Source organism: Neodiprion pinetum, chromosome 7 (assembly GCF_021155775.2).
Source record: "Neodiprion pinetum isolate iyNeoPine1 chromosome 7, iyNeoPine1.2, whole genome shotgun sequence".
In the NCBI taxonomy this organism is placed as follows: domain Eukaryota; kingdom Metazoa; phylum Arthropoda; class Insecta; order Hymenoptera; family Diprionidae; genus Neodiprion; species Neodiprion pinetum.
In genome coordinates, this window is record NC_060238.1 from 18,857,288 (window position 1) to 18,876,229 (window position 18,942).

The window sequence follows — 18,942 nt, forward strand, 5'->3', positions numbered from 1 at the left end:
AATATTATTAAAAGCATTTTACATTACAAAGATATTTCGAATGAAATAAACAAAGTACTGCGGAAAGAGTGCCCTTTGTTTAAATTATGCTCCCCAGAAGCTACGAATGTATTCATTAATACATACATCAGAATTCGTTGCTATTGGGAAGCAAGATTCATAAGACGAGCATTAGCGAAGTCCGTAGTACAGTCGAAGAAAGTTGTAGGCGTAGAAAGTAGTAATAAGAAAAATAACGAAAGGAAGAAAATGACTAAATTTTTGTAGTATAATCATGTATTGATATATTGTGATACAACTAGTTTTATCCGAATTTATTGTGATTAATAAAAATATATATCATGTAAATTGTGTTTTCAATTTATCTCCAATTCCTTCATGATGTTACGTTGCGTGCGTGTGTTTGGCGGAACCAAATTGAATATACCGCCTTTTTCGAATGTTTCACGGTTCCGACTCGACAGATGGCGCTAAAACTCGTATATCCTCAATTTACATTGCGGCCTTATGGCAGCTTCCACTCTATCCTATACTCTTTGGCATTGAATATTTCCGCCTTGGCAAGACGTAAATTTTTCAAAGTGACATTTCAAAGTGATCTCAGAGGAGTGAAGATTGTCAAGAGTTCAGTGCATAGAAAGATGTCGGACGGATCTCCAGGAGAGAATCTCGGAGAGAATCTCGGAGACGATCGCGAAGAGGAGCTCGGTGAGGAAAATCACGAGCAGGAAGTGGGGTTAGGTTCCCAGGGATCAACGGCAGAGTCTCTGCGCGAGATCGAGGATTCGGGAGACGAGGACGAGGAACAGCCCCCCCCCAAAGAGGCACTGTCCGGCAGTAAACCCACAGATTGAGGTATTAGAGCATAAGGTAGACTGTCTGGCTGCCCTTCTGGCACAGCAGATACAAGCACAGGCAGGGGCACAGAATCCCCAGCGGTCCTCCACATCGAGCGAGTGTTTTTTGTCAGAACCACAACGAGTTGAGATTGCTTGGGCCGCGGTGGCGCACATGAAGGTTTAAATCGAGGCGCGCACAGTCAGTCAGTGCTAATCCATCGTATAGTGAACGTTGTAAATATAAATATCAATATCAATTCCAGTGAAGTGCGTTTTTGCTTTGTTTGCATCGTTACTATGATTTCGGTTGGGAAGTTATTATAATCTACGATGTTTATAATACATGCTATGTCTGATATTGTGAATTATATGTTAGTTTTGTGTGGTTTATAGGTTATGAACATGTGAAAATTTAATTCGTTCATGTTTCCGTGACTAATTTTGATTAATTTTTTCTAGAAACAAACAGAAGAGACAGGCGAAGGCCACGCCAGCCCAAATCGATTATATGGTTGATTATTTTATCTAGCATCCGCACATCGCAACAGGGAAATTTCAATCTCTCCATGGAAAATCGGATTTGGCCGCGTCGTGGGAGCAACTCGTGGAGGAACTGAACAAGATGGGAAAAGATGAGAGAGGGAAAGACGTAAAATCATGGAAATCAGTAAGTTAATATGAGTATATTATGTTACTTTAAAAGGTGCTTATTGAAATTTGGTTGGCGAACATTAGCGCTGAGTTACGATGCTCAACATTACTCAACGTTGAGTTGTTCTGAACACGTCCTTTATTTATCGTACAGAATCTTGAGAAATAAATTTGCAAATTTGCACCCTTTTACACATCATTTCATATCGCATTTATAAATTTTGCATATTTTACATAATCTGTAATTTTTCATAATAAATGTTTCAAATTTTTATTCTAGACGTGGCGAGACAACAAGACCACTGTGTCGCAAAAAGTAGCGAAAATTCGAGCAAATCGTTCGAGGACAGGGAATGTTGGTGGCCCTTGAGTGAAACCGACCGAATGAGAGGAAAAAATTATAGGCATTATGGGCTTCGATTACGTGGAAGGAGTGGAATGCCCTGATGCCTTTCCCGAAGAACAGGTAATATTGGTTTTGCACTGATGAAGCAAAATATCGAATGTCATAAAAATTATTTTGGAAAGTCATTTGTTTCTATAAAAACCATTTCAGTTAAACGCCATAGAGCTACTGGCAGAAGGAGACGAGAGCATACTCGATAAGGATGGCAGCATCTTAACTTTGCAAGACTACGTCGAGGCCGGTGCTCTCGATTACACTAATAAGTAATCGTTTTTTAATATGCCATTAATTATTTATTAATAAATCAAAAATTGTGTATATATCGCTCATTTGACTTTTGTGTTTTTTTAGATATAGAAGTTCTCGATAACTTTGATGGCGGGGAGGCAACTTTGGAGGAAGGCTCTTCAATACCTGAAGAAAATACAGACGCTGCATTGCCACCACCACCGCCACCTCCTCCAGCAATAACACCATCTCCAGCAGATGCATTGGCAGAACCTGGCCCGAGTGGCCTTAATCAACAAGGAAGAGCCTCGAAAGTCACAAGACCTAGTAAGTATCACAAAATCGTAACTTGTTTGTTACAAAATATGGAAACATGTATTTAATTATTGAGAATATAGTACATTTGATTATACCCTATAGTCAAATATATAGTATAGAGCGCGCTGACGAGTGTGTGAGAGGACACACGCATGTGAGTATCCCCTCTTCCGTATGAGTGTAAGTAACATGACTTCTAGCGGTGTCGAGACAAAACGAGTCTCGCTCATCGCTCTCTTGTATTCGAGTCGTCCCAAAGAGCACATGGTGCTGAACGAATGTATCTTATTAATAAACATGGTTAATTATACTTATTAAAATCCTCTCTATATAAACCTCATTTCAACATGGTAGCAGAGCGTGGTTCATTATTCTTTTCATCCCGCATATTCACTCTCGAGTGATATGAGGGATATTTAAGTAAGATTAAAAGCCACGTAGTGCGAGAAAATTTTCAAAGTGAAAAATACAAGTGAAAAACTCTTTAAGGAAGAAAAATATTATCACGAATAGAAGCTAGTAGTATACGGAAAACGAATAATAAGAAAAGTTTTGAGTAAAATCGAAAAATCAGTGTGATGCACGCGGATTTAGTGCAAGCAGAGAGCACTTGAGTTTATGGACAACGGAGAAACGCCGGAAACGAAGAAAATTATAAAAATTGAAAAGAAAGATTCCGAACACGAAGGAACGTTCGAGAATTACCAAGAAGTTGAAGAAAAAGCTGAAGTTGAAATACAAGTAGACGAAATGGAGAAGAAAGAATTCGCTATACCGGTGTTCGATGGAGAGAATTACAGTATGTCGAAGAAGAGAATAGAGATGTTTTTGAAATTGAAGAAGTGCCATGAAGTTATAGAAAAAGAAAAACCCTCATCTGAGATAGACACAACATCGGATGATAATGACCTGAAGGCGATAAATATTATTTATTGTGCAATATCGAATAAGCAATTGAAATTCGTGTGTGATGAGACCACAGCTTTTGGAATAATAAAAAAGCTAGATAATATGTATTTGGAAGAATCTACAGCACTGCAAATCGTATGCAGAAATAGACTTGAAAAAATAAGACTAAATAATTATAGTGACACGACGTCATTTTTCAGTGATTTTGAAAGAGCTGTGAACGAATTAAAAAATGCCGGTGCAAAGATAAGCGAAAAAGAAAAGTTAAACTATATGTTGAACACACTGCCTGAATCGTACAGTTACATAGGCGATTTAATAGACACGTTAAAAGAAGAAGATCAAACGGCAGACTACGTAAAAAGTAAAATTAAGCTTTCCGAGATGAAACACGGAAATGAAGATTCTGAAAGAAAATGAAATGTTTTCGCCACAAACAAAGGAAGACGTTTTAATCTCTTCATAATTGAATCTTCATTCGTATTAGGGATTAGGGTGCATTCGTATAATTTACAATTGATTAATGATTCACTTCAGATAAATAAAGACCTGCAGAGAGAAAGTCCGGCTTTGGCTTGTCGAAGGTTCAGAGGAAGTCACACATATGACAAAAACGCCGAACTAATTCACGAGGTCCACTGTGAATTCAAACTGAGCCCGAAGAAAGTTTTAAAGACCACGACTGACAACGCGTCTAATATGGTGAAGGCTTTTACCGTATTCAGTCAGCCTCAAGACTTGAATACTCTAGATGATCTTGATGAAGACAATGAGGACGAGCTTGTCATTACAGGAATTTTAGAGCATGATTCTAATTCTGATGAGCTCCGGCTCCTACCTGAACATCAACGCTGTGCAAGTCATACACTTAATCTGGTAGCTTCTGTTGATATTAAAGCTGCGTTCAAAGAGCCCTCTGTGAACAGTGGCGTCAGTTACAGTCGATCTCATCATTCGGCATTTGGAAAATGCTCAGCCATATGGAATTTGACGTCGAGATCGCCCAAAGCAGCAGAGATATATTTAGATATTACAGGAAAAGCGCCCAGTTTCCCTTTTCCGACACGCTGGAATTCAACTTACGACTGCTTGTTGGACTTCATTAAAGTGAAAGAGTCTCTCGGTAATGTTTGCAGCGCATTCGAACTCCCTAACTTCAAAGAAACTGATCTAGAATTCTTGGAGGAATATATTGAATGCAACAGCCCAATTGCTATAGCTTTAGACAAACTCCAAGGCGACAAGAACTGCTTTTACGGTGGACTGCTCCCAATTTTGGTGCAAATAAGGGAGACTCTACAGAAGTTGAAACTCCGTCACTTGAAATATTGTTCACAACTAGTAACGGTACTTTTGGCAAGCCTTGAGAAGAGGTTCATTGAGTATTACTCATTCTCATCACAAACTAATGATGCTATCTTAGTGTCTGTCAGCCATCCGTTCTTCAAATTACAGTGGGTACCTAAGGAAAAAAGAAACGATGTGAAGGATCTTCTCTTCAATAAAGCCGAATCACTATGTTCACGTGATACTTCACAAAAAGAAAACGAATCGAGCCAATATAATAAAAGCAGCGAAAGCTTTTTCACGTTCGAGGAAGGAACATCTCCCGATGAAAGCATTCTTAATGTTTCCACAAAGAATAGCGTGCAATTGCAGTGCTTGCAATATCTTTAAAATAATAATGACTCGCTAGAATTTCTAAAACAGTTTCCGATAATTCAAAAGTTATTTGTCAAGTACAAGAAGCCTTTGCCGTCATCTGCACCAGTGGAACGATTGTTTTCCTATGGCTCTATGATCTTGCGACCCAGAAGGAGAAGCATGAATGATGATACGTTCGAGAAGCAGTTGCTCCTTAAAACGAATACTGCATACATAAAGTGAAAAAAAAAAGAAACAAAAAGATAATCGACGTGTATTGTATTACAAATAAGACATAAAAATGATTTCATTATGTATACCATTTTGCATTTAATAAACCATTTTAAATACCTATTTTCCATTTTTCATTTTAAATGTTCTCGAAGTAACCATTTGCATTTACCCATTTAAATTATGTTTTTGAAAGCATTTTCCATTTTCCATTTTAAATGGATCAATTGAAGCATTTTACCCAGCAGTGATTATGGAATATGTAGTATCATCCAAAGCTCAATGGCTGAATATAGGATCATAAATACAAAACAGCTTGTGGTTAGTCGTTCTTAACATCGCACCTTTATAATTATTTTAACATTTTTTCTTCGTCATTTCCCTGTATTGTAATTGATGTTTGCTGTCTCTATAGTATACAGACCAGTGTTTTAATAAGGTTTCATGTAAAGTAAGATATCTGATTTTTCATTCCAGGATGCCCTACTTGTAAAAAACTGGCCGGAGAAATTCAAACACTGAAAATCCTTATCGAAGCTAGCCAAAAGTGGATTACGGAGAGGTTTGATTACATGTCTACCAAGATGCAAGCCATGTTTATATTGTTATCTTTGAATAATCATGCCACATATGAAGATATTGAAGACAAATTTCCTATGACAAGTTTGGAAGACATGGAAGATTTTGTAAATAAACTGAAGAATCCAAAATTGAAACAAAAAATAGTATGGATGAATTGAAGTTCGTGACCGTGTAGATACCGTGTTGGCCCGAATAGAAGTCGAGGTTTTTAGTAACCGACTTTACCCTCAAAAACCGAACTCGACTTATATTCAGGACTTTGTAGGGGATCTGCATTATCAACTGGGAACTTCTTTATAGACCGATAATTGTAATATTCTCGCAATGCAATATTCGCGCACTACGCGTGCGTGCCTAATCTCGAAGATCGAAAATTTGAACTTCAATTTTTTCAAAGCATCAGTATAAAGTCGGAAATACAAATTGTTTATTAGATGTTTCGTGCATGCAATAATTGAGAAAATGAATATTCAGAGTGCAGATAGAGTGGAGTGTAGGGATTCAAAGACAAAACAAGTGAACAAAAACGTTCGTCGTAGTTATGATGCGAACTTTAAACTCATGGTTGTGCGAGAAGCCGAAAAATATTGAAAATTGAAATGTCAAAATGAGTGTTATTTGAAGATAAATTAGTTTACTATAGAAAAATGAAAACGATATCAAAATATGAATTATTGTTAACTATATCATTCATCACGCAATATTATCATTTGGTTAACTTATTCTCATTATAAAACAGTTGAAGCACCTCAGACCAGTGGGCGGGATTTCTGCTGACGTGAGGATAGTACTCGTAGAGTATGGAAATATGTACTGAGCGTAAAACTGCAGTACAAATGTAACTGGATTGGTCTTAAAGATAAGAAAGCGTTGAAGGATACGCTGTTAAACGTGCTGATTGAAAGTCAGTAATAATAATTGTGATTTCAAATTCACCTGATTAATTGATTAAATGTGGCAGCCTACAAAAAAATTTAAACTGTATATTGTTCCTATTATATTATAACTAAAATGTCTGATGGAAAGACATGAATTTTGATATACATATTATGTGTATAATAGACCAAATATCACAGAAATATACCTGAAGTTTCTAATTAATGTCCAATAAAAATTAGTATTAAAAGAGAAAGAACGATTACCATTTCTTTCCGAAACATGAACTTTGTTTTATTATAACTCGAATATTACTCATGAGAATGCACCTAAAGTTTCCATTCAATTTCTGAGAAAAATTGGTCTTAAATGAGTAACAGTTGTTACTTATGTCTTAGACATTAAGTTATGGGTAAAATGACTAATAAACAGCAGTATTTCTCACCGGACGAAAAGTCGTAATAATCGTATAAGGAACATGAGTCTCCTGATGCTATTGTGCAGTTGAAAGAAATTGCATTTAAATTCAAACTTCAAAAGTGAAAATCAAAACTACTTACTCAAAAAATGTTGCACCAGTATGGAATTTGTTCCTAATAATGTTATAAGGAAAGTTACTAATGTCATACTATTCAATGTATATTTCTTACCAATAAATTATGGAAATTGTTGTCCGGATTTACATCTGTGGATTTGTTTCTAGCGGTGCTTGGTTCTGCGTTTTTAACTTTGTAGTCTGCCCTTTTGTTAACACTATTGTTGTCCTCATGGGTTGGATTGCAGTAGGGGGCGCCCACTTCTAGCCAGTCCTCTAGCACTTCAAGTTGCTCATATTCGTTTTCACTTGTCAGTTTTCTGCCGGGTTCACTAAAGCTAGCATCATGGGTCGGTTCGAATTGTTCAGAGCTGTGAGCTAGCTGCGAGCTTTGATGCATGTCGTTACTGGTTCATTGTCACTCGAGTCATCTAACTCTATTGGGTATTTGTTTATTGCAAATAAGTGCGAAATCATCGAATTTATATATAACACATCTGCGTCGAGGCTGGTGGCTGCGATGATGGCCAATCGTTCCGATTGAGGTGGTAGAATAATTTTGTTCGTGCAAACTAGAACTTTTCTAAGGTCGGTGGCAAACGCTATTCTGAACAAATTAATAATATATATGTTTCCGGGGTATTCCATCAATTCTTTGATTAGTTTCTGATATGAACAACGGTGTAATTATGAATTGTGTGATAAAGGCTTCAAGTTCATGAATGGCTGATTTCAGTTGTTCGCCCAAATTTTCTTCTTCTGATAAGATTATTATGAATTGCGTCCTTGATTTCTACTCCTTGAACCATGTTTCTACTCCCTTTGGATTAGTATGTATTTTTTATGGCCTTACCGCATTTACGAGTGATTTTCCTTCTGAATGTATGGGTTCGTCGTATTCATTTGCGAACCAAAAATTGCTCCCTTCTTTGTTTCTATATGATCTCGAATTGTGATTGGGTTAGAGCAGACCACAATATCTTCGATTACGACAGAATTAGATTTTATAGGTGGTTCTTTTTTCTTTTTGCTCTGTTAAATTTTCGTCGGGTGGTAGCGTCTCAATTTTTTCAACATCGTGAAATTCCAGCAGCACGAGTTTCAGCAATTTACCCACGCTGTCTTTTTCATTCGAATTTGATTGTTTTGAGCTATTTTCACTAGATTCAATATTTTCCTCTAGCACTTGAAATTACTCGTATTCGTTTTTGCTTTCAGGTCCTTTGCTCGGTTCATTAAAGCTGTCGTCGTTAGTCGTTTTCAATTCAGAGTTATAACGCAGTTATCGTTAGAGGTTCTTCGTTATCCGAGTCGTTCGACGTTGATGGATGTTTTTTTATTCTGAACGAATATCAAGTGATCGAGTTCCCGGAAAGCGTGTCTGTGTTGAGGTTGGTTTTACCGGCCTTATAGACGACTGTATATTCTATTCGGCAAGCTTGATTTTCCATCTTAATAATTGTAAAGTTGAGTCTTTCACTGAATATCACCAAAATAACGGTTGATGATCGGTATCAAACACGAATTTCCTTTCGTACAGATACCTAAGATTGGAAATAGTAAACACTGTATATAATAACGAGCAGCTCTCTTTATACATATATATATATATGTACATATATATATCAATAATCTGTGTACACGTGGCGGTTGATAGCGTTTTCGAGTGAACGCTCTCAGAGCACTCCAGGAGCGAGTTTTGTGTTCGAGTGAAAACCGAGCAGGTTGAGTGTAGCGACCGCATGTTCGAGTGACGGTTGAAATACTAAATTTTGATTGGTCTATGAACAAAAATCTGCTCGGAAAGCAGGGGTCAGAGCGGTTCGAGCAAAACAAGTATGGCAGAGCCAGTTCATGAAGTGCGAATAATCGAGGAGTTATTTTCGTCAGAGAATTCCGATGATGAAGAAGATATTTTATTATTGCGGAATATCGCCAATAGAAGACGAAAAATTCCGCGCATCCAAAATTACATCGCTGACGTTGTTAACCACTATAACGATAAACAAGTACGTACATAACCTCACAATATCTTTATTTATTGAACTATTGAATTCCAAGGAAGTTGGATGCTTGAACTACAATTGTTTTCTTTTTTACAGTTCAAAAGTCATTTCAGAGTGTCGCGAGAAACTTGCAATTATTTAATAGCTTTATTCGAACAGAGCGAACATTATCCCAAAGGACCACCTTTCGGTGGTGTGAGAATAAAAACTGCTGAAGAGTACGTTCTATGTTATTTATGGTGAGTGATAATTAATGATACTTTGTTTTTTGTTTTGCGATGACTTATTAATTTTTTTGACTTAATAGGTTTGCAGGTAACAAATCTGTTTACCGCATTGTAGCTCAACTCTTTGGTTTGAGTTTGTCAACAGCGCACGCAATGATAGAAAGTGTAACGACTTATTTAACAGATGAATTGGGTCCACTGGTTATCAGATTTCCTCGTACCTTGCAGGAGAAACAAGACATTTGTGAGGAATTTGAGGAGGTAAGGTAGCGAATATTTGACTAACATGTTAAAACACATCTCCTCTGCATTGGTCTGAAATATTCTGGAAAATTTTTTCCAGATTCTAGGGAATATTTTCACCCAGGTATAATTAGGGGCAGCAACGAGAACGAGTTTCACAATACATATAAATTTCAGATTGCAGGATATCCAGGAGTATGCGGATGCATTGATGGTACGTTTATAAACATCCGTACACCCGCACATAAAATTAAGTCGACCTACGTTAATCGTCACGATACAACGGCATTGACTTTGCAAGGAATATGCGATGCGAAGAAGAAGTTCCTTGATGTGTTTACTGGAATACCAGGAAAAATTCATGACGCGAGAGTATTTACTTTGTCATTTATTCGCCCTACCGTGCTATCAATGGGCCCAGATTTTCATATACTCGGAGATTCTGCTTATCCTATATGTGAAAATCTGATGACACCGATCCGGGATTACGGAAATTTAACAGATGAACAAAGAGAATATAACAGGCGATTCTGTTCAACAAGAGTTTTAATCGAAAATGCTTTCGGGCTTTTAAAGCAAAGATTCAGGCAACTAATAAGAACAGATATGTGGGGTGTTTTAAAGACATCGAAATTTATACTATCATGCTGCGTGATGCATAATTTATGTATCGAAAGAAACGACTTCTTGGATGGAATTGAACATTACATGGCAGAACCTGAGCCTGAAGCAGAGTTTATTATAAACGATGAAGCTCGGCGTTTAGGTGTATTGAAACGCAATTTTCTGTCCAGGCAATTCATGTAAATATAGAAGCACTGCGATTTGTAACGTACATCATTTGTCAATTTATAAGATTTGTAAAAAATAATTACTGTAATGTCTGATATGCTGCATAAAATATTCACCTACCGAAAATGTTGAGGTCTAGATCATTAAAGATGAAAAATTATTAAAATTGATGGTTGAAAAATTATGATGTGGAGTTAATTAACAGAAATAAAAATACATTTTATAAAACCTTGTCGTTGCTTATATTTTTTGACTAAAAAATTAACCTTATCAAACATTATAACGAATGATAAGAAAACATCACAAACAAATATCACAGGATACATTATCACAACATTGACGTGACATGATACCGATAAATAATCTCACTGGTTTGATTATTCTAACCTGAAGTAAGTTTGTCGTGCAACAAAGCTCGGTTCGAATATTTGTCGGGGCCACATCTCTTAATGTTCAAAATCAAAATACCGCAAACAAGTATCACTGCAATTCCTGCAATTTAATTTGAGCTTGGCCCTTTTTTGGATATTTTTTAAAGTGAGAATTGATAATGTATCCAGTGATATTTGTTTGTGATACTTTGGATGAGACTTATTTTAACAGGTTGGGAGTAAATATCACATTTTTTAAGTTTGAACTAATAATATAACAAATAAATTTGAAGGATATAACAAAAAAATATAATATTAATGTGATGATCATACGTAATATTATAATAGCTAATTCGACTGGTTGCACTGGTGCACACAGAGTATATTATCATATTTTTCAAAAGTCTATGGCAGAAAAGGATGAAACTGCACTTGGTGCACGCCAGTGCAACCAGTTAATTTTCTATAAATATCAGTTTTATTCACTTTGCTTCTTCAGACAATATTCCGTGAAGATTTTCATTTTCTCTTGATGCCGACGTTCTTTGTTTTCTTCTTTTTTTTCTTGCAATTCAACATACATAGCGAGCAGAGGATCTTGTTTTTTTTTTTTAGTTCCACCTCTTGCAGCATCTTCTTTTCGTTTTTGTTTCAATACGCGGGTGTTACCCACAGACACAAGAACTTCAGGCTGAACACTGTCGTCTATACTTCTGATGTTGTCCATTTCCTGCTGGTACGGCACAACCTTCGCGTCGTTGCCTGACTGCTTGTTATGAGTAACAGCTAAACCTTTACGATTCCTTACAGTTTTAAATCGTGACTCGCATTGTTGACCATTTACATATTTACTGAAGGTTGTTGAAATGTCAACCGCAATGTGTTCCCACATCTTTTTTTTTGTTTTGAACTTTTTGAATGGTCCAACGTGGTTCAAGTTTTCGGCGTACAGATCGAGCATCATTTTGGTATCATGGTCATCCCACTTCACAGTAGCATTGGAGCTATTGAACATTGGCAGCAATACATGCGAAACAGTCCGAATAGCAGTCGTGCTGCCAGATGCTTGTATACTAACGTCACGTTCTAGGTTATCCCCGGAAGTATCAACTGTTTTGGACGAGCAATTTTCTTTATCTATAAAAAAACGACTGTCATTCATGTATTTGTCATCGTTATAAGGTAAAAATTTTTTTACAGTTTTCCAAAAACTCACCGTGCAAGTTCTTAGGCAGTTCAATACCCAGGCTTGACAGAAAACTTTTGGGAACATATGAGATGTTTTTTGTACCTATGGGCAAGAATAAATGAGTGTAATGGTCATGAATTGCATTGATAAATTTATCATTTTATAGTATTCTGCAAATTTCATAAAAAGAAATACATTTTTGTACCCTCTTACCATTTATCATAACCTCGCATAACACGCCGGCATCTGTTTCAATACCTGCCTCGTCGTCATCTAACACAATCCTCCTGAACACAAATGGAAGTTTCTTTTTTTTTTGTTCGCTCATGTTGTGTTATTTTTATTGGATATCCACTGTTAATTTTGATGTACAGTATCAATATCAAATTCTTATGAAAAACAGAAAAATATGATGCTTGAGATAACAAAATGGCCGTATGTAAGACATATACGTAATATGTAAGACCGTGGCGAGATCGCTCCGAGATCGCTCGGACAGAATTCCAAGAGTGGGGGAACTGCTCTCAGGCCGGTATTCATAGTCAGTGCTTAAGACCGGACTCGAATAAGACGGTCTTATACGAGGCCTTAAGATGGCGTTTGGTTCCATAGACGTCAAACAAGACGGTCTTGAGACGCGGCAAATAAGACGGTCTTCATCAAGTCGGTCTTATTCGAAGCGTGCTTACAAGGTTGCATAGTCCAGTCTTATTTGAAATAAGCATGGTCTTGAGCACGCAACGTTTCATAGTCAATTAACGCAGTCTTATTTACGTATCTTGATCAAGTCGAGTTCGGACTGCACTTAAGCAAATGCTTGTTGCCTAAATATTACTCAATTGTTCTGATGCGTACGAAATTGATAATTACGAATTGTTTGGAAAATATTATATTCGAACAATATAAATTAACAGGAATAGATTGTGAAGGAATGTTTGGGAAAGTGCAGCTGGGACGGGATTATTTACTGTAAAAGGGTAGCAACGGAAACTTGCAATTGAAATAGAGGTTATGAGAGCATTCGCTTTGAAAAATTTGTGAAGTGAAGTGAATAGTGAAATTCTATTGACATGGCGAATATGCAAGATATGTTTAATTTCTACGATCAGATCGAAGAAATGAATAATATGATTGAGGTGGTTGCAATGGTCAACGTTGGGCCGAATGACGAAGACGAGGGTGAAGTACAGTGAGCTCCGAAGAGATAAATCAGAGATGGTCAAAACCCGTTCGAGTTTTATTCCGAGCAGGAGTTCAAACGGCGATTCCGATTTTCAAAGGATGGTATTATGTACGGAATACTACCTAGAATTGAAGCTGCCTTAGTCAGTGCCAATAATCGTGGTCTACCAATTCCACCTGTCATGCAATTATTAATATGTCTACGATTTTACGCTACCGCTAGCTTTCAAGTAAGGATCATTGTGATTATAATTCCTGACATTCTACTGAAAATATAAAGTGATTTCATTGCTTCCTGTGATCATGGAATAAATGATTGCTAATACATTTTGTACTGTACAGCTCGTCAACGGAGATCTGATGACTATATCGCAGTCTACAGTATCGAGGATAATACACAGAGTATCGGCTCAAATTGCATCATTGATTCACGCAATTATCAAATTTCCTAGTACGGAAGCTGCTATGATCGCAAACAGAGATCTATTCAGACAACTTGGTGCACGCAGGGAGGGTATCGGTTTACCTGGCGTTGATGGCGCTATCGACTGCACTCACATTCGATTATGTCATACGAAATTTGCAGACCTGCAGGAGGTTTATAGGAATCGTAAGGGATATTTTTCCCTCAATGTACAGGTATGTCGCGTTGGTGATAACCGTTTACAAATACCATAAGTTGCAATTAATTTTATCTAGGATACAAATAAACAATACTATTCTATGAAAATCGGTACTTTTAATTTAAATGATACCACAGGCAGTTGTCGGACCCAATATGGAATTCTTGGATGTGGTTCCGGAATGGCCTGGAAGTAACCATGACAGTCGAATATTCCAAAATTCACGAATTTACATGCGGTATCATGAGAGACAACTTACTGGAACCCTGGTTGGAGATGCCGGCTATCCGTGCTTGCCATTTCTGCTGACTCCACTGGCAAATCCAATTACAGATGCTCAACAAAGGTAAGATAAAGATTATCGCATTACTTTAGATTTCGATAAGTAGTCATAAAATTGACAAAGTATACATGTGTGAATTAACCAAGTCGGTATCTTGATAGGTATAACAACGTACAAAGCAGAACAAGGCAAATTGTTGAAAGAACATTTGGAGTTTGGAAGCGACGTTTTCCTTGCCTATCCCGAGGTTTGGGAACCAAATTGTTGTGCTCTACCACAATTGTTGTAGCTTGTGCCGTACTACACAATTTATCACTAACATTGGATAATGCTCTTCCGGAAGATAATCGCATCGAGGAAGAAGAAGCGGATGAATTGCCACCTCAAGCACCGCATTGGCAGCCTGGAGAGGGTTTTGCAATACGCGAAGCTCTAATCGAACGGTTATTAATTTAATCAAAATATATGTATATCAAGTTAATTTAATTGTAAAGACTAATTGATTTTAGAATGAATATACTCCAAATATTTAATAAAATTGAATTTAATCTGCACAAACAGTTAACATTAGAATACATATTTTACTCATAACTTATCATTGGTTCTCATTTTATTTTTAAACCCCTCACTTACTCATGAAAATACTGATATGTACGTAATTGTACTAAGCGTCAGTCTTATAGTTACGATAATACTTATGAAAATTTGTCTACGTAAAAATATTCAATACATTATAAATACAGCCAGTAAATAGAACTAAAGTTGCTCTTTTGAACTTTGAAGATCAAAGGTTGTCCCTTTCACGCGCATTTTTTTGCAAGTCTGCACCGGGATTCCTTTTAACATATCAATACAATTTATTTATCAATAACCGGTATAGAGATTTACATAATGATATAGGTTAAAATATGTGTATATAAAAATTATATACACATAAACATACAATATAAAATTCTTTTTCTTCTTCTTCGTTTTATAGCTATACACCCACTACAAAAAATTGTACGCGATTTGTTCCCGTTTTTTAGTTCCACTACGTGGCGCTAACGTTGTTGTGTTCATAAACTATAAAAATACTCAAGAGCTGCATGCCTATACGAATATCTTGCACAGGCTGAGAAATAAAATCCGAGCATCTTATTGGGGGATACATCGGAAATATTCCGAACATAACCGAACGTCGAATAAGACCGTCTCAAGCTCAGTCTTCGTCAAGACGGTCTTGAATGAAATAAGCTAGCGCTTGAGACCAAATTCTTGACGAAGACCGTCTTGTTTTCCGACTATGAATACATAGCATCTCAAGACGGTCTTGAACGAATAAGACGATCTTCACCAAGACGGTCTTAAGCACCGCCTTGAGACCTGACTATGAATACGGGCCTCAGAGCGTTCTGAGAGGGGATCTGGAGTGTTCACTCGAAAACGCTATGAGTTAGCAGTGTCGTCTTTGCATACCAACAGCTTACCCAACTGAGTTGCGTGACGCAGAGGGCGCCACTTGGCTATGAATTTATCCAAGGTCCCTAGATTACACAGGACCAGACACGCATGTTCCAGTTTTTCTCACTATAACGTGCGCAAAAATTTTCTATGCGCGTTCGCCCAAAAAATATCAAACTTACATTACCGTATCAACCAGTTTTGACTAATCTTGCTCAATTTTTTGAGGTTAAGCATTAACGAGTTGCACCCTTAGTGTCCTGACGTTCACAAAATAAATAGAAGCACGTATATATTTTGAGGATAATCATTGTGACAGGTCAGGAATCAGAACCACCCGGGTGCTTTCTATTTAGAGCACAGCGTGACATAGTGTACAAATTTCTATTGTAAGCGGCCAATCCAGGCAGAGGAATCGACCAGAAATGCTTACACTCTCGAACAAATCTTAAATATATATAATTTATTGTGACCTTTTATAATTCAAATATAATCATTATCTTTATTTACAATTTCAAATTTCTGTGTTAAACCCATTTTTATTTTTATTTTAATCCTTACCCGAAATTGAAGATCAAATCCGTCACTGTTACTGTGTCCAGCACGGTGGAACACCTTGGCAGTAAATGACCAGTAAATAGTACCAACCGGTAGTTAGAAAATTCAAAATATACTATTACCGGACTGCCACAGTTCCCTGGCAGAATACACCCAAAGTTAGAAACCTTTTCCTGATGCAAAGGATGGGAGACATAGTCGAAGTTAATCAAAGGATGGCAATGTGTAGTTATTCCTATATGTACATACCTTATGTGATTTCTGTACATATGTTTAATACTTAACTCGTACCGTTAACTGAATATAATAATATGTATCTTCAGTCAACGCTCATATCTTCATTTCAAAAGAAGCAGCTGACATATAAAAATAATTTCTTAACTGACGTTAGATTTCCGTGATTTTTAAAAAATGCAGTTTGTTTGCAGCGGAAAATCCAGGTCTTTCTACATAAAAAATACTACTTGCAAATATTTTTTGGATACTAGGTAAGACTCGACTGATACTAATGTTTCAATCCATGCTCTAACAAACCCCGATGAATCTCGGACAATCATTATCACAGGAGCAATTTAAAAAAATTTAAAGATGATCAAGGTTCCTTTTTTCAACTTCTACTCATATTACCTGGTTAGATTGCGATTCTGCCCGCTGACCCCCAAACACGATATTGATCAGAAATTGATTATCAATTGGCCCAGATTATAATTACTCATATCTGTCCACTTTATATATTATACATTTGTGACAGCGCCCGTGTTGATGATTATGAATTTCGAATTTGAGAATATGTATTCCCGACAAAGTCGATACTATTTCATCCGGAATTTCAGTACTTTTTCGGTAACCCCTAATAATAATATTATCCAAAAAATACAATTATGTAATAATACTATGTGTAGGATATTGGAAACGAGTGACTGATATCACCTAAAAATGGATTTTCCGGATTCTTGATAATCAAATTCTCATCAATCATCTCTGTCATAAAAAATACAGATGAAAGGTTGTAGGACCTTTCGGAAGCTTCAAAAATGTTCCTGCTTCCAACAATACATTGGTGTTTTCTGAGACAAACTTCTATCGAAGTATTTCTATCGATTTCCGCAAACAGCATTTACAAATTTTGCAGACTCAAGTAGAAGATAAATTTCACCAAGTGAGAAGAAGATATCGTTGAAATGGTAATGAATTACATTATACATGTTAAAATTACAAGGAACTTATTGAAAATTCATGTAATTGCTTCGTAATCATCCAATAAATATGCATCGTTGATGAGTTATTGGAACAGCATCGGATTCCGGTGGTGAGCTGATTGTCCGTTCTGCAAAAATATACATAGGTCCGTTAAATTCCAAGCGATACTTGTCCTGCGAAGATCGCCATCCAACAATGATGCGTAAAACGTTTAGTTATTCGTGCATGATTTTTTTCGTTTTACGAATTTATTCTCTGGAAGTCTGTCCTTCACAGCTTCCTTGGCAAGTATCTGCGAGGTATAAAAGAAATGTTTACAGTATACGCTTGTTACGTATTATCTTATGTAGTACGACGTTTGTACACACTATTTTATTCAGAATTATATTGCAAGTAGCAATAATTCAATAATCACCAGTTGAAAATTTGTCATATCTTTTATTCCAACTGATTTGTGATTTGCGCTATTGACGGATCACTTCCTTTCTGTCGAAAGTAATAAATTCATATGTATATTGCGACAAAATATTTCTCTTGTGGTTTGTAATTGAGTCTGAAATCAATTAATAATATTATGAAATGCAAGTTATCATATTACTTGCCTTTCTTTTGATGTATGTGAATGTAATGATCATTTGAAAAAAATATTTAACAATAGATTCAGTTGAGTAATCTAGAAATCATGCGAGTATATAAATTTGTAATCGCAATTTTTAAATAATTTTCTACAACATAAATTCAAAAGCGAAGATGGGAGTTAATTTCTAACTGTATTCCATCTTGTCTGTACAATGGGGCTTTTAGACGGATCACCCGTATCTCGAATGTACAAAAGTTGAACATCGTTCTTTTCGTCATGTTTAGTAGCTGGTTTTGAATGAGCTTCGTTTTTTTGTTCTTTATCGTTTTTCACGGGAGACGCGCTCATTTGGTATGCAAATATCGTGTTTTATTGTAACAACTTGTGTCGACTGCGAAAAGTCAAGCGAGGGAAAAAGATATTGGAATTGCCCAACTCCAAATTCTCAAAGGTATATGCACCTTGTTGACTTTAATTAAGAAACGAAATCTATCGAAGCGGAAAATGTATTTACGTGGAATTCACTCTGACTAAACAAGAGAAATCCGAAGGTATTGCGATTCCAAATGCTTTACGCATTATCGAAGCATGAGTTTTATTGACAATGAGTTACATTTACGCAATAATAAAAAGTCATTTGAAAAACTACAATATGTTAGTATTTGTCTGGTGAAAATAAGTTCACTTATGCTCGTTTCCACACCACCGCAAGCAGTAGAGCACCCGGCGCGTTTTTTTTTACGTGGTATCCCCAGTATGCCTACTCTACGGAAAATAATAGCAAGATCGATCTTAGGTTCTTCAAAAAAAATCACAGATGACTTTTTTCATATGTTAATTATGGTAAATTGTTTTACCCAATCAATTTGTACTCGCGTATATTCGCAGTTCGTTGAAAATTTTTCAGGTCATATAACCGGTTGACTATTTATTATCGATGAAACGTGTATGTTTTAATTATGGATGAAAGATGGTTGTTTGAATTGTGGATGATGGGTGATTGTTTTTATCTTATAAGCGAAAGGT

The 18,942-nt window shown here is 36.5% G+C and overlaps 3 protein-coding genes and 3 long non-coding RNA genes across 8 annotated transcripts in view; 3 read left to right on the forward strand and 3 right to left on the reverse strand.

Moving 5' to 3' along the window:
• Positions 1-8,866, reverse strand: part of LOC138191329 (uncharacterized) — a 71,615-nt gene extending 62,749 nt beyond the window's left edge. The window contains exon 1 of the long non-coding RNA XR_011177691.1: positions 7,335-8,866. This is a non-coding gene — a long non-coding RNA (uncharacterized lncRNA). The remainder of the gene's footprint in view (positions 1-7,334) is intronic.
• On the forward strand, positions 530-7,356 carry LOC124223860 (uncharacterized). Of its 2 annotated transcripts, none has more exons than XR_006884375.2 (6): positions 530-855; positions 1,299-1,506; positions 1,771-1,956; positions 2,047-2,159; positions 2,248-2,451; positions 5,704-7,356. It is a non-coding gene; the product is annotated as an uncharacterized lncRNA (long non-coding RNA). The 2 variants fall into 2 exon arrangements; XR_006884376.2 differs by lacking the exon at positions 530-855 and adding an exon at positions 865-1,145.
• Positions 8,867-8,883: 17 nt separating the features above from the next.
• On the forward strand, positions 8,884-10,617 carry LOC124223856 (putative nuclease HARBI1). Of its 2 annotated transcripts, none has more exons than XM_069137997.1 (4): positions 8,884-9,228; positions 9,322-9,443; positions 9,533-9,713; positions 9,873-10,617. In XM_069137997.1, the coding sequence occupies exons 1-4, from the start codon at positions 9,058-9,060 to the stop codon at positions 10,500-10,502; spliced, it is 1,104 nt and encodes a 367-aa protein (XP_068994098.1). In that variant the 5' UTR covers positions 8,884-9,057; the 3' UTR covers positions 10,503-10,617. The 2 variants fall into 2 exon arrangements, with proteins under 2 accessions (XP_068994098.1, XP_046492159.1); XM_046636203.2 differs by having other exon boundaries at positions 8,886-9,228; positions 9,322-9,464.
• Positions 10,132-12,569, reverse strand: LOC124223859 (uncharacterized). Its single transcript, XM_046636208.2, has 3 exons — positions 12,261-12,569; positions 12,075-12,149; positions 10,132-11,995 (listed from the first exon to the last, which is right to left on the reverse strand). The coding sequence occupies exons 1-3, from the start codon at positions 12,373-12,375 to the stop codon at positions 11,337-11,339; spliced, it is 849 nt and encodes a 282-aa protein (XP_046492164.1). The 5' UTR covers positions 12,376-12,569; the 3' UTR covers positions 10,132-11,336.
• Positions 12,570-12,602: 33 nt separating this feature from the next.
• Positions 12,603-15,018, forward strand: LOC124223858 (putative nuclease HARBI1). Its single transcript, XM_046636207.2, has 4 exons — positions 12,603-13,459; positions 13,572-13,868; positions 13,990-14,198; positions 14,297-15,018. Exons 1-4 carry the CDS (start codon positions 13,337-13,339, stop codon positions 14,589-14,591), a joined length of 924 nt encoding a protein of 307 aa, XP_046492163.1. The 5' UTR covers positions 12,603-13,336; the 3' UTR covers positions 14,592-15,018.
• On the reverse strand, positions 13,986-15,517 carry LOC124223861 (uncharacterized). Its single transcript, XR_006884377.2, has 2 exons — positions 15,079-15,517; positions 13,986-14,971 (listed from the first exon to the last, which is right to left on the reverse strand). It is a non-coding gene; the product is annotated as an uncharacterized lncRNA (long non-coding RNA).
• Positions 15,518-18,942: the final 3,425 nt, after the last annotated feature.

Bases quoted from the DNA above. Each gene is read 5' to 3' on its own strand.
- LOC124223856 (XM_046636203.2), top strand. From the start codon at position 9,058: ATGGCAGAGCCAGTTCATGAAGTGCGAATAATCGAGGAGTTATTTTCG. The intron at 9,229-9,321 runs GTACGTACATAA...TCTTTTTTACAG, and splicing joins ACCACTATAACGATAAACAA to TTCAAAAGTCATTTCAGAGT. The intron at 9,465-9,532 runs GTGAGTGATAAT...TTGACTTAATAG, and splicing joins TACGTTCTATGTTATTTATG to GTTTGCAGGTAACAAATCTG.
- LOC124223859 (XM_046636208.2), bottom strand. From the start codon at position 12,375: ATGAGCGAACAAAAAAAAAAGAAACTTCCATTTGTGTTCAGGAGGATT. The intron at 12,150-12,260 runs GTAAGAGGGTAC...TCTTGCCCATAG, and splicing joins ATGCGAGGTTATGATAAATG to GTACAAAAAACATCTCATAT. The intron at 11,996-12,074 runs GTGAGTTTTTGG...GTTTTTTTATAG, and splicing joins ACTGCCTAAGAACTTGCACG to ATAAAGAAAATTGCTCGTCC.
- LOC124223858 (XM_046636207.2), top strand. From the start codon at position 13,337: ATGTACGGAATACTACCTAGAATTGAAGCTGCCTTAGTCAGTGCCAAT. The intron at 13,869-13,989 runs GTATGTCGCGTT...ATGATACCACAG, and splicing joins ATTTTTCCCTCAATGTACAG to GCAGTTGTCGGACCCAATAT. The intron at 14,199-14,296 runs GTAAGATAAAGA...GTATCTTGATAG, and splicing joins ATTACAGATGCTCAACAAAG to GTATAACAACGTACAAAGCA.